The sequence below is a fragment of the Oryctolagus cuniculus genome, chromosome 12 (assembly GCF_051225735.1).
Source record: "Oryctolagus cuniculus isolate XC-2025 breed Fujian yellow rabbit chromosome 12, ASM5122573v1, whole genome shotgun sequence".
Taxonomy (NCBI): Eukaryota; Metazoa; Chordata; class Mammalia; order Lagomorpha; family Leporidae; genus Oryctolagus; species Oryctolagus cuniculus.
In genome coordinates this window covers 17,658,710-17,673,721 of record NC_142878.1, presented here as the reverse complement: position 1 = coordinate 17,673,721, position 15,012 = coordinate 17,658,710, and the positions used below count along the sequence as shown (strand labels likewise).

The following is a 15,012-nucleotide window of genomic DNA, read 5'->3' as shown; positions in this document are numbered from 1 at the left end:
TTTCCTAGTTTATTTTCAATGTGAAGTATATCTATGCTCTTAAAGACCAATATTCTGTGTAAAAGTGGAGTTTACTACAACATATAAATTCATTATAAAAGTAACATTTCCATTTACAACAAATTTACCTGATATTTTTTTTCCATGAACTTAAAAAAAAAGATTTATTTATTTATTTGAAAGAGAGACAGAGATCGTCCATCTACAAGTTCACTTCCTAGATGGCTGCAACAACCGTGTCTGAGCCAGGCTGAAGCCAGGGGCCAGGAACTTCATCCTGGTCTCCCGTGTGGGTGGCAGGGGTCCAAGTTCTTGAGCCATCCTCCACTGTCTTCCTAGGTGCATTAGCAGGAAGCTGGATTGAAAGCAGCAGCTGGGGCTCGATTCAGCACTCCCAGATAGGATGCTGGTGCAGATACAAGTCTGCCTGATGATTCTTTAGAGCAGTACGTTTTCTGTGAAGTTTGACGAACTTGCCCCTGCTGCCAGGAAGTCTGTTAGTCAAAAGTTTGATGTTTATTCACTGTGGAAGGGGTTACCCACAAGACTTACCTGTCATTGTCTTAGCATCAAAATGCCAAGGTGTCCAATCAGCCTTTAAAGAAGGGTACTTTATGAAACTTTACAAATACGATGCTTTTTTTTTTTTTAGGTTTTATTTATTTATTTGAAAGAGAGAGAGAGAGAGGTATCATCCATCTGCCGGTTCATTCCCCAAATGCCTACAACAGCCAAGTCTACATCAGGCCAAATCCAGGAGCCAGAAACTCAGTCTGGCTCTCCCATGTAGGTGATGGGAACCCAAGTACTTGGGCCATCGTCTGCTGGCTCCCAGGTACACTAGCCAGAAACTGGGTCACAAGTGCAAAATAGGGACACCGTTGCGGCCTAGGCATAGTGAGGTAAGCTACCGCCTGTATACCGTATATTAGTGCCAGTTCAAGTCCCAGCTGCTCCACTTCCTATCAAACGCCCTGCCGGTTTCCCTTAGCAGCAGAAGATGGCCCAAGTCCTTGTGCCCCTGCACCCGCATGGGAGATCTGGATGAAGCTGCTGGCTCGTGGCTTTGATCTGACCAAGCCCTGGTCATTTCAGCCATTTGGGGAATGAACCAGAAGGTGGAAGATTTCTCTCTGTAACTGCCTTCCAAGTAAATAAAATGAAAATCTTAAAAAAAAAAAAAAAAAAAAAGTGCAGAGTAGCTGGAACTCAAACCGGGCACTCCAATATGTGATGCAGGTGTCCCAAGTGGTGGCTGAACCCAGTATACCACAACACCCACCTTAGGTGTGGTATTACTGAAGGAGGAATTTGAGAAGAGTGACGAAGACTGGTAAAGGGGCTAGCATTGTGTACCAGGTAAAGCTACCGCCTGCAATGCCAGCATCCCATATGGGTGCCGGTTCAAGACTTGGCTGCCCTACTTTGAAGCCAGCTCCCTGCTAATCTGCCTGGGAAAGAGCACAGGATGGCCCATGTGCATGGGTCTCTGCTCCCATGTGGGTGATCTGGAAGAAGTTCCTGGCTTAGGCCTGGCCCAGTGTTGGCTGTTGTGGCTATTTGGGGAGTTAACCAGCCCAGCAAATGGAAGATCTGTCTCTTTCTCTGTCTCTCTCTCTCTCTAACTCTGCCTTTGAAATAAATCTTAAAAAGAAAAAAAAAATAAAAGTTGGTGTATATCACACAAGTCTTTGAAGAAGTTTGCTGATTAACCTTTTCATCTTTTCTCTTCCAAGATTCTTCATAGCACAGGGCTGGAGTTTCAACATCAAGTTGAGGAAGCCAAGGATTTAGATCAGTTGATTAAAATTCACTATAGATATCTGTCAACTATCCACGATCGATGTCTGCTGAGAGAAAAGGTACGTGAGTTGTCCCTGCAAGCATGGCCACTGCCACAGAGGGAAGCTGAGCAAGTGCATGTCTGTCTGTATGTCTGTATGTCTGTCCGCATGTCTGTATGTCTATCTGTATGTCTGCTTGTCTGTATGTCTGCATGTATGTCTGTCTGTATGCATGTCTGTCTGTCTGTCTGTATGTCTGCCTTGGAATTCTACCATTGCGATGCTTCTGTCCCGCAGCAAGTCCTTTAAGGAAGGACCAGGTCACATGAGGTTAGGTATGTGTGCCCTACTACTGGAAATTCTATCTAAGAGAAACAAGAGTAAGTGCCACACTACACTTGGATTCAGTTGGAAAACTGGAGTCTTAGTGCATGCAGCTTAGTGTGAACGCATATTTGAATAGTATTACAGCCATTGGAATTGCTTGCCTGTTTTCATTGTCGGATTTAACTGGTCATCCCAGGAAGTGGGAACCTGTTCTGTTGGTTCAACTTCAGTGCTAATAGTATCTGCATTGTGCACTCAGTAAGTGGATGGGCTGATCATAGGTGGCCTTGATTCCAGGCCTGGTGCCCACCTTACACATAGAAGGCAGTTGCCGGACTGCTGAGCTTTTCCTGGGACATCTAAACTGGATGAGAGTGTTGGTGTCAATGTTGAAACCGAGTTACAGAGCCCATTTTCTTCTGCCCGACTTTGGTCTCCAGGTCAGCTTTGTGAAAGAAGCCATCATGAAGGTATTGAACTTGGCTCTCATGTTTGCAGAAGGTTGGCAGGCGGGCCTGGGGGCTTGGCAGTAAGTATGTGCCTCGTGAGGCAGTGTCGTGACCATTTCCGCTTCCCTGCTAACAGGCTTTGTCCAGGAAGCCTTTCTTCATCTTGGCAACACACTGCACACCACTGTATTTTACAGTCAAGGAGTTGAATTTGTTCTCCCAAACTAGGCAGTGTCACAAATGGTGCAGTTTTCTTTTCTTTTTTTTTTTACTGAAAGGTAGAACAAGAAAAGTCTTAATTAGGACAAGTAAGCATTCTTAGATTACAAACATGTCTTGTTAAATTCTTATTATGGATATTTTCAGATATATACAAAGTAGAGAAGACAGCATAATAAACCTATATACCCATGACCCCACTTCCGCAGTTACCACTGTGGACCAGTTCTGTGTCGTGTCTGCCTCCTACCTTCCACTTGCACTTCCTGAGTTATTTTAAAGCAAATTCTGGACATCATGGCAGATTCTGGCCCAAAGTTGCATTTCAGATGAGCTCTCAGAGATAGCGTGTATTTTCCTTTGCGTGTGTGTTACTCACATGTGTCACAGACAGTAGCAAATGCCCTGAAGTCGGGGCGCCCTCGAGGACTGGGAACCCCTTCCTTACTGGCAGTGCCATCCTGTTGCCAGCCGGGATGTGCAGCTCCGTGTGCTGACCCTCTGCTGCTTCCCTGGAACGAAAGCACTTGCCTGGGAGACTGGATTGTTGTGCCCCACCCACGCAACGTGAGGAGAGTCCAGTGAGCAGTGGAACGAGCCTTAACCTGTACTGTAGTCTGAATGAAGAGACTAAGACAGTAGATGCAGATTCTGTCTCAAAGTGCAAAACGTATTTGTTCCTATTGCTGTCTCCAAGTGTGCAAGGCAGATTTTAAATGGCAGTGGAGGGGGAACTAGCACTGCTGCCTGCACTTTGCTGAAACGGAGCTGTTTCCGTTTCTTCAACAGACAAATTGTAAGAGAAAAGCAGAGTGAGGAAGACTGAAGAAGCATTATCAGTCATCATGGTTCATGGGAGTTCACTGACACTGATTGAAGTTTAAAGCAAAAACATGGGAAAAATTGTGGAAGCTATTTGAAACTTGCTTGACCACTGACATTATATTAAAGCATCATTAAATGTCTTTTTTTTTCTTAAAGATTTTATTTATTTTATTTGAGAGGTAGAGTTACAGGCAGTGAGAGGGAGAGACACAGAGAAAGGTCTTCCTTCCGTTGGTTCACCCCCCAAATGGCCGCTACGGCCGGCGCTGTGCTGATCCTAAGCCAGGAGCCAGGTGCTTCTTCCTGGTCTCCCACGTGGGTGCAGGGGTCCAAGCACTTGGGCCATCCTCCACCGCCCTCCTGGGCCACAGCAGAGAGCTGGACTGGAAGAGGAGCAACCGGGACAGAATCTGGTGCCCATATGGGATGCCGGTGCTGCAGGCGGAGGATTAACCAAGTGAGCCACGGCGCCGCCGCAAGCATGACTTTCAACAGCCACAATACCATCTGCTTAAAGACATTTAATGGGGCCTACGCTGCAGCACATATGGGCACCGGTTCTAGTCCCAACTGCTCCTCTTGCTATTCAACTCCCTGTTGGTGCACCTCTCACTGTCTATAACTCTACCTGTCAAATAAAAAAAAAAGAAAGTAATGTTTGCTGTTAAAGTATATGGTTATCTTTATAAAACATTTACAGCTGAAATGTGATGTCTCACATTTGCTCCCAGATCTGTTGTGGGGCTCATGGTGTAAGCAGGGCTGCCTGGGGGGACGCCTGCTGAGGCTGGGGGGAGCACATTAAGCCCATTGTGCAGTTCTCCTGTGCATATTTGGTATTTCCAGTAGGAAGATGACTTCAAAAATCATTTCATTTCTTAGGGTGTGGTATCTTTAATGTATTTTCTCAAAGAGAATATGCTTACAAAAATAAAAATACAGAACCATATGCAGGAAAAGGGGTATCCCCTTATCCTAGCTCCAGAACTAAATACTGTCCAAAATTACACAGTTTTATAGTCTAATGATCTTTCTCTACAATACTTGGAAAATTTTTATTTTAAGAAAGGACATTTTATTTTGTACTCTTTAGAATTGGAATGTCAAAGAATTACAGTGCATTTAAAATTACTCAAAAGATATTTCATAGCCTACCTGTTAGTCCTCTCTGTACTTACTTGAATTGAAATTTACTCTTTCCTAGAATGGAATCTATAGAGAAAATGGAGTCTGATTTTAAAAATTGCCACATGTTTCTTGTAACCATTTTAAACAAAGCCGTCTGTAGAGGATCTTTTCCCCATTGTGAGTATATCATGTAATATTTTCAGATTATATCTAAGTCTTATGTCATTGTTTTATTTTGATCACTTGAAGAACTGGAATTCCTCGCCCTTTTCAAAGCTGAGCAGTCCTGTAGCAGTTGTCCCATGCTTTGGGTCGTTTCAGAGTGAGTGAATATCAAATGTGAAGCACAAAGATTAAAGCTCTTGCTTATGTTGCTTTCTAAATCATCATTTATTATAAAACAAGGCAGGTGGCAGAATAGATTTCTATTGCATTTTACCACTACGTGTAGCCTTTGTAACTATTCCTTTTCAAAACATGGACTAGGATTCTTTTAGCAACTTTTAAATTCCCAGTTCTGCCTCTTATCACAAGGAAATATGGACTTGGCAGTTCAGAACGCAGGCTGGGAACTAGACAGAGGTATGAGGGGGAGGAGAAAACAGTTTAACCTGTAGAAACAGCAGTACCTCTGAAGAATGTATATAAGGTTAATCTCATCCCCATTTCTAATTATGGTGTTTTCAAATTGTGGTATACTTTTTAAGAGTAGCTAAACATTAAAAAAATATACTGTTGGAGCAAATATTGATGAATTTATCTATTTTTACATTGAGTGAATGTTACGCAAGTAGATTTCATCCATAGGTTAGCACTGTGTTGTGAACAGACTCCAGATGTTATGACATATGGGACACATGTGTAGTGAAAAGACCTGCTTGTTATTTTTTTTCAAATTTTAAATTATCTAAAATAGAAATATAGCATAGTGGTTTTTTCCATTTGCATGTAATAAATGAAGATAAACATCTTTGCTATACATTAAAATTAATCAGTGTTTTAATTAAAAATAGAAAACATCTTTGCATACCTTCCCATTTTTAATTCATTAAAGCTTTGAACATTTAAAAACATTTAAAACTTGTTGTTCTTAACCTTGTTTTTGTCCTTCCCACAGTGGAGTCTCTAGCGCTTTCCCTCATGGCAGGCATGGAGCAAAGTTAAATACCTTCAGTGCGATGAACACCTCGGACTTCACCTTCATAGCCTGTACATTTCTACCACGTGCAGCTGAAAAGGGGGACTCTTTTAGAAAACTGCTGTCCACAGTGTGTTCACCTGGATTGTAGGTGTTTTCTCTGGAGATTGTTAGATAATGTATAGTCATGTACATAAAATTGTGTAAATAGGGCCAGCATTGTGGCTTAATGAGTTAAACTGCCCACCTGCAATGTCAGTATCCCATATGGACACCAGTTCGAGTTCTGGGTGCTCCATTTCCCATCCAGCTCCCTGATAATGATCCTGGGAAGGCAGAGGTAGATGGCCCAAGTCCTTGGGCCTTGACCCCATGTGAGAGATCTGGATGAGACTCCTTGCTCCGGACTTCAGCCTGGCCCAGCCCCAGCTGTTGTGGCCATTTTGGGAGTGAACCAATGGGTGGACGATCTCTCTCCATCTCTCCTTTCAGGTAAATACATGAATAAATCTTAAGCGGCTGGCATTGTGGTATAGCTAGTAAAGCCACCACCTGAGACGCTGGCGTCCCTTATAGGCATTAGTTCATGTTCTGGCTGCTCCACTACTGATTGAGCTCCCCACTAATGCTCTTGAGAAAGCAGTGTAGGATGGCCCAAGTCCTTGGGCCCCTGCACCCTCACAGGAGACCGGGAAGATGCTCCTGGCTCCAGTCTGGCCCAGCCCCCTGGCTATTGTGGCCATTGGAGAGTGAACCTGTGGATGATCTTTCTCTCTGTAACTGTGCCTTTCAAATAAAGTAAATCTTTTTTAAAAACTGTGTAAATAATGTATATATATACATATATATATATATATATATAGGCTGTTTACTCTTGTATTTCCTACTGTAAGCTGAAGTTTTATGGTATTGATATGCTTAAATATAAATTATATAATCTTTTTTGAACATGTAATTATTGATATTAAAAGTAAGTTAAAGCACTTTAAATTATTTAATTGTTCTTTCACTTGGTCACAGAAGTTTTTTATATAGTTTCACATGTCATCTTACCTAACAATTGTCTTAGATTTGTCTGATGAGGAAATATGTATATTTTCATGTGCCTAGGAAGTTCAAAAATGGAAAATAGCTTCAAATCAATATAATAAGTGTAAAAAACCAACCTCACTTTGAGCCAACTGTTGATACATGTACTTGTTTGGCATTCCTGAGCAATTCTTATGAGCTTGCCAGTTACATCTTAAATAAAATTATGCTTTTTATTCAGTTTTCCACATTCCTTTGTATGCTTCTTGGCACATATATTAGCATTCTTCAGATAAACAGAAGCAGTGGGAGAGGTAGATCACAGAGAGGCAGAGTCACATCATACCCAAGCAGGAGCAGAAACCCCTAGGAGGAAATACGAAACCAGGGGACTTAAGCCATGGGTAACAAATTGCTGGAGGCTCAGTGTGGACAAGCTTGAGAGTCAAAAACTCCACGGGGCCCAGTCTTGGGGACTTTGGTGAGTTTTACTTCCAGAAGGCCTACCAGGTTTTCATGGGAAAGATCAGAAAAAATCTTCGTGTTTCCAGCAGGTGGAAGGGAAAAGTGACCACTCTACAATGTGCTCAGAGAAGTCTGTTCTTAACAAGGCCTGGGTTAAGCCGGCGCCGTGGCTCAATAGGCTAATCCTCCACCTTGCGGCGCCGGCACACCGGGTTCTAGTCCCGGTCGGGGCGCCGGATTCTGTCCCGGTTGCCCCTCTTCCAGGCCAGCTCTCTGCTATGGCCAGGGAGTGCAGTGGAGGATGGCCCAGGTGCTTGGGCCCTGCACCCCATGGGAGACCAGGAAAAGCACCTGGCTCCTGGCTCCTGCCAGGATCAGCGCGGTGCGCCGGCTGCAGCGGCGGCCATTGGAGGGTGAACCAGCGGCAAAAGGAAGACCTTTCTCTCTCTGTCTCTCTCTCTCACTGTCCACTCTGCCTATAAAAAAAAAAAAAAAAAAAAAAAAAAAAAAAAAAAAAAAACAAGGCCTGGGTCAAGGCACATCTGCCAGTGCTCAGTGGGTTGGAGTTTAATCCCACCTGAGGTAGGGGGAGTTCTAAACTCCAGCCCCCACCCGCTGCCTTACCTCACCTCTGCAGGGGCATGTGGAGTGAGAACAGAAGCGCCCAGGAACACTGGCCCATAGAACAACCACAACCTAAACCTGGGCCAACAGAGTACTTCCTCTATCTCCATCAACGGGGCTCCTGTAAAATCTTGGGATTATAACTGAAAACAATGCAGGCTAAAAACTTACTTAAGGAGACAAAAGCAAGAACACCAGAGGAAATTTTAACCTTTGACACAGCTACAGCAAATGACAGTCTATCTCCTGGCCAGATAAAACAGAAACCCACACTAATGGCCTATACCTCAGCTCCATTTGCCCAGTGCATCACGTCTGACTTTCAATAGAAATTTACACAGCATTCTGGATGACAACAGTTTGATGAGACAGCGCAGGAATCAGAACCCAACTCAGGTGTGGTAGAAATGTTTGGTTCATCAGACTGGGAATGTATGAGAACTTGACAGAAATGCTGAGTTCTAATGGAAAAACTGGGATACCATGCAACAGCCCATGGATAATAGACGCAGAGCTGGAAACTCGGCAAGGACAGGGTAGTACTGAGCATCAGAGTCAGCTGGATCACATTGCTGCTTACTGTCATTGATGACACTCACCCAACAGCAGTAGAGTGCACCACCTGCTTACACAAAACTTTCTGTTCACTAAACCACAATTTTTGGCCATCAAACACACCTTAAATTTTTAAAAGTAGAAACTGTGCAGTCTGCTGTCAGACCGCAATGCAGAGAATGAACAAGCAAGGGCTGTAGGAAGCAGGCATAGTAACTAGAAGGTAGGGTGAGTCTTAGATCAGGCAGGAGAGAGGATGTGGTTGGCTTAGATAATTTTGTGGCTGGTAGAAGTGTGAAACCCATTAGACTGAGGACCAGGTACGGCACAGCTGTTCTGGCAGATCGGGGAACCAGCCAGGTTGTGGGATAAAGGGATGTGTGGGGAGAGCAAGGGAACTCAACAGATATTTCTAGGTCCCTGGGAAACACAGATGTTCAGGAAGCACATGAAAAACAATTTTAGTCCTTATGGTAGAAGTGTGAAGTAGGGTCTGACACCGTTCACTTGCATGTAGACGTCTTGTTATCCCAGCATGATTTGTTGAAATGACTGTTCTTACCCCTGTTGAATTATTTTGGCATCCTTGTTAAAAATCAATTGATTATATATGTGTGGGCTTATTTCTACCCTGTCAGTTCTATTCTATTAATCTGTGTGTCTATACATATGCCACTACCACATAGTCTTGATTATGGTTTTGTGGTAAGTTTTGAAATCAAGACATATGAGTCCTCTAACTGCATTCATGATTCAAGATTATTTTGGCTATTCTGATTCTTTTGCATTTCCATATGAATTTTAGGATTAATTTGTCTAGCTGAAAATGGCAATTGGAATTTTGATAGTGACTGTAGAGCAATTTGGAGAGTATTGCCATCTTTACAATATTTATGAGATGTCTTTGTTCTTTATTTAGGTCTGTAATTTTTTTCAACAACGTCTTTTCAGAGCATAAATCTTGTACTTTTGTTGAATTTATCCCTAAGTATTTTATTATATATGATGCTATTATAATGGATTTGTTTTCTTCATTTTATTTTCACACTGGTAATTGCTAGTACATAGAAATGTTACTGACTTATATGTTGATCTTGTATGATTTTTGCTGAACTTATTAGCCCTAATGTGTATGTATGTGTTGCTCAGAATTTTACATACAGAGGGGCCAGCATTATTGCATAATGGGTAAAACTGTGCCTACAATTTCGGCATCCCAAATGGGTGCCAGTTGGTGTCCCTGCTGCTCCACTTCCTATTCAGCTCCCTGCTTAATGGCCTGGGAAAAGCAGCAGAGGATGGCCAAAGTGCTTGGGCCCCTGCCACCCATGTGGAAGACCCAACTAAAGCTCCTGGCTCCTGGCTTCGGCTCAGCTCTGGCTATTGTGGCTATCTGAGGAATGAACCAGTGGATGGAAAATGTGTGTGTGTGTGTAGTCTCCCTCCCATAACTCTTTCAAATATATAAATAAATATTAAAAACAGAATTTTATGTATATAAAATAATGTCATCTACAAATAGAGAAGATTTTACTTCTTTAATCTTAATGACTGATTTTATTTTCTTGCCTAGCCGGATACTCTAGTACATCGGTGAGTGAAACTAAAGAGAGAACGTCCTTGTGTTCTTGACCTAATGGGAAAGCTTTCACTCTCAACTTTACAGTATTAGCTATAAATGTTTTTACTGATTTGAGGAAGCTCTTTTCTACTTCTATATATTTGAGTATTTTTATCACAAAATTGTTGATTTTGTGAAGTATTTTTGTGCATCTACTGAGGAGACAGGACATGGGAGTGTCCATTCTATGAGCATGCCGCGGGATAGCTATGCGCTCCCACTTTTATTTAGAGGGTACCATCAAGTCTACAAGCCAGCAGGCATGTAGGCAAGGTTATACATCAACCTAAGGATTTGGGAGAAGGAATTCGGTCTGGTGGGCTAAGATAGGGATTAGAGCTGTGTTGTAAATCTTCAGAGACAGGCCCATTTAGATGTTCATGCAAATATACAAATTCCTGAAAATACTGTAGGTACATATTCATGTCCATTAGCCCCCTGCTGCTCCAGCTGCTACATTCTTTTTGGGGCAAGTGTGCCCATCGCAGGCCTGTTTTAGCGTGAGCAGAAACTATGGCTGTGCCTTTAATTTCAGGGGGTTGTGCCCCCGAGAAGCACTTATGCAGCAATTCTACAGAAGACCACGTGGGTTTTTCTCCCTTCATTTTATTACTGTGGCTTATTACATTAACTGGCTTTTATTTGTTGAACCAACCTTGCAATCCTGGAATACACTCAAGCAGGTTATGCTGTATAATCTATTTTATGTGCTGTTGGAATCAGCCTGCTAGCATTTCATCGATGACTTTTGCACCTATAACAATCAGGTATATTGTTTCACAATAGTATTGTGATATCTTTGGCTTATCAGAATATGCTCTGTCCAAGAGGATGCTCTATTGTATGTGAGAAGAATGTGTGTTCTGTTGTGTGTAGATTTATGTTACATCTGGTTGGCTTGAGGAGTCATTCAAGTCTTTTCTTCTAGTTCTATCTATTTCTGAAATTGTCATATTTAAGTCTCCAACTATTGACTACTTACCAAATTATCTGTTTCTCCCTTTAATTTGTCAGTGTGTTTCATGTATTTGGGCTGTGTGTTAGGTACATATTTGTTTACGATTGTTATACCTTGTTGATGGATTGGTGATTTTGTTATCACAGCATGGCCTTCTTTGTTTCTAGTAACAATATTTGTCTTTGTTTTGTCTAATAATAGTATAGCCACTCCTGCTTTCCTTTGTAGTCTCTTTATGTGGAATAGCTTTTTCCATCCTTTTTGTTTCAATATGTCTTTAAATGTGGAATTTGTCTCTTGTAGAGAGCAGATTGCTGGATTTTTTCAAATCTAATCTGAAAATCATGTGAATCCACACCTATCAACTGGTGAGTTCAACCCATCACAAGTAATATAATTACATTTATTATTGTATAATCACTGAGAAGGATTTATGTCCACCATTTTGCTATTTGTTTTCTTATGATGCATTACCAACAATTAACTTCATATCTGAGTACTTTGAGGATTTAAGTTACAGCCTAGCAAAGAGGAAGAATTCATCACTCCAGGATGCCAGGTTCTCTTCACCAGAGTGAGTGTGCACTAGGACAAGGGAGATGGTCTCAGCCTCACCAGCCTGGCTGCCCTGTTGGTGAGGAGACCCCTGCTGACTCTGCCATTGGAATTGGAATTCCATAAGGAATTGCAGTGGATGAGTGGGCAGAGCAGAAGTCCATGATGGAGGAGTGACTAGAAGGTAAGAAAGCGAACTTGGAGCTGGAACTAACTGCCAGAGACCCAGGATATAGACTGTGGCTTCCAGAGTAGGGGCTTATGGAGTTCAGGTGATCAACCTGAGCTTCTCTAATTTATAGGAGAGATTTATTTATTTAAAGAAATATTACAACATATAAAAACTATATAAAGTCTTAAATTTCCACTTGTAATTTGATACAGTTACAATAAAACACTTCTAAAATCCAGAATGCACAAAGGACTACACAGTGTGGCCATTAAGTCATTAGTTGATAAGCAAACCTCACACAAGAGCGCCACGTCAGCCAGGGCCACAGACACTGTGGACAGTACATTTGACCTGACAGATTTCTTCCTTTTTTTTTTCCTTTTTTTAAAGATTGATTTATTTATTTGAAAGGCAGAGTTACAGAGAGGCAGGCAGAGAGAGAGAGAGAGAGAGATCTTCCATCCACTGATTCACTCCCCGAGTGGCAGCAATAGCCAGAGCTGTGCTGATCGAAAGCCAGGAGCCAGGAGCTTCTTCTGGGTCTCCCACACAGGTGCAGGAGCCCAAGGACTTGGGCCATCTTCCACTGCTTCCCCAGGCCATAACAGAGAGCTGGATCAGAAGTGGAGCAGAAGGGACTTGAACCAGTGCCCCTATGGGATGCTGGCACTGCAGGCGGCAGCTTTACCCGCTACTCCACAGCGCTGGCCCCGACCTGACAGATTTCAACATGTTGAACATACAAGGACATCAGTGCATGCTGGAGGTTGCTGGTGCCTACAACAAGGGGGTCAGGCAGGAAAACTAGTCCTGGCAGCCTTGTCTCCCTCCTCTGTTTCAGCTGAGGCAGTCTGTCCCGCTTTGCCAGCGCACACTGCTTGATCTCCAAGCCGACGGCTTTGGCCGGGGGAGGCAGCACAGCATTTCCACCTGCCAGTGCTTGTTGAGGATGTTGCCTAACAGCTGGAAGGCGTTGGGGAAGCCCTGAGGGTGGGCGCACTCCCGCCCGCTCACCACGCGGTGCTGCTCGTGGCCCTGCTTGCTCATAGCCTCGGGGTTGGTGGCAGTCATGCTGAAGAAGCCATGCCACTCGCTGGTGGAGGCCAGCCCAGAGGTTCTGCCTGTTTCTGGAGGAAACGTAGCTCAGGTCCCATTCCCAGGGGGCCCAGTGGGTTCCCGTAAATTACCTTGTACTATTTCCCCAGTTCCAGGATGTATAATTGGCACAGACAAACTTAGCAGCTCACAAAATGAACAGTGCAATGAGAGATTATGGTGGGAATGGACAAGTGGAAGCCACTAGAGCTGCTTCTACCCTCAAAAATATTTAACCAAAAGCAGTACCACATTCTTGAAGGGAGTGCAGAGCTGAGCACCACCACCAAGGACTTGAAAGTTACAGGGATGGTGACTCCACCGCACCCCCTTCGATTCTCCTGTTTGTGTAGAGGACAGATGGAGAACAACAGTGGATTGCTGTACGCTTGGCTTCATCTCCAGCAGCTGTACCAGGTATGGTTTTGTTGCTTGAGCAAAGTCATACATCTCCGTGTCAGTGTTCACTGGAGTGTGACCTCATCAGAAAAGGATGTTAATAATCAAGTACACAGAGGGACCTGGTCTGTGGATATAATTAACTTCTTCTCCCAACTACCTTAGTCATCATCCAACGGGCTCAGGAACACAGCGGCCATGATGGCAGGGATGGAGGTCACGTATGAGTGCAGCAACATGGACTTCCACTCACAAAGGCCACCCTGGACTTAGGGCCGAGTACCCAATCTGCCAGCATCAGAGAACTGCACCGATTGTAGTGTAATGCTCTGAGGAGCTACTGATAAGAAATGAGCCACTGGCAAGCAAGCATTCCTCGAGGGCCAGGCATCGTGACGCAGTGGGTTGAGCTGCCACTTGCAATGCCCCATCCCATATCAGAGTGCCAGTTTGAGTCCTGCATGCTCTGCTTCCGATCCAGCTTCCTGCTGATGTGCCTGGGAAGACAGCAGAGGATGACCCAAGTGCTTGGGCCCCTGCCACCGAGTAAGAGACCTGGATGGAGTTCCTGGCCCTGGCCTCGCTGTTGCAGCCATTTGGGGAGTGAACCAACAGATTTGGAAGATACCTCTCTATCTCTTTTTCTCCCTGCTGCTCAGCCTTTCAAATAAATAAATCCTTTTATAAAAGCCGTTCCTTGAGACGATCATCCAGCTACATGGTGGTAGATTGATTACTCTGGGCTGCTTCCACTGTGGAACAGTCAGTGTTTGGCTCTTACTGGAACAGATACTCTGGACACATGCTTGCCTTCCCTGCATGCAGCGCTTCTGCGGAAACCACCCTCTGTGGATGCAACAGAATGCCTTGTCCTCCACCGCAGTCCGCACACAGCTCTTCTCCCAATCAGGGAACTCACTTCACAGCAGAAGTGTGGCAGTGGGCTCCTGTTCCTGAAACCCCCCGGTCGTACCCCGTTCCCCACCACCATGCAGCAGTGGAACGACCTTGGGAAGACTCAGTTGCAGTATCTCGCAGGGCCGAGGCAGAGGTCCCCGCTCTCACTGGTGAGCGCCCCAAGGAGGTGGCTGTCAGCCTGACATTTTCTAAGATGTGAGCCATTCTCCCAAGAGCTGGGGTGAAACAATCCGGGCTCAGCCTCCACTCCGTGTGTGGAGTCCGGGTGCAAGAAGGGAGCCCACCTGACTTGCCTGGGCCTTGGCAAGGGTCATGGAGGCGGGATGAAGTTCTACTCCTGCAGGAAAGAACACCCTCAGACTGCGGCCTGAGCCGAAAGACTGCAGCACTGTGCAGAGGCGTTTGCCCCTGAGCCGAGAGTGGGGAGGGAATGATGTTGGTTCAGACATCATGGACTCTTCCTTACCTTTCTTGCATCAGTTTTAGATTTTCCTAAAAAGATGTTTCGTCTTTGGCTGTATGCCCTTAGACTCATTTCCAGAGTCCTTACATGGTTGGTTTCTTTTCCCCTAAGTTTTACCAGTGCCGCCAGGGAACTGATCTGCAGAGCACCTCACACTGCCGTAGGGGAAGTCCTGATCTCTTCCAGTGTTTTCAGTTCGGCTTTTCTTGGTTCAGTGTTCACTTTGACACTGTAAGCCTTGGGCTAGTTTCTGGAGTTCCAGAAAAGTTGGCTCCAACAATTTTTGCT

General features: G+C 44.2%; 1 protein-coding gene across 4 annotated transcripts in view; it reads left to right on the top strand.

Moving 5' to 3' along the window:
- Positions 1–7,149, top strand: part of TUBGCP5 (tubulin gamma complex component 5) — a 43,292-nt gene extending 36,143 nt beyond the window's left edge. For all 4 annotated transcript variants that reach the window (XR_016217743.1, XM_008269727.5, XM_089309642.1 and 1 more), the window contains 4 exons: positions 1,737–1,862; positions 2,552–2,640; positions 4,809–4,909; positions 5,850–7,149. Coding sequence is in view for 3 of the 4 variants with exons in the window: in XM_008269727.5 (XP_008267949.3) it covers positions 1,737–1,862; positions 2,552–2,640; positions 4,809–4,909; positions 5,850–5,896 (363 nt within the window). In the remaining variant the exon portion in view is untranslated. The remainder of the gene's footprint in view (positions 1–1,736; positions 1,863–2,551; positions 2,641–4,808; positions 4,910–5,849) is intronic.
- Positions 7,150–15,012: the final 7,863 nt, after the last annotated feature.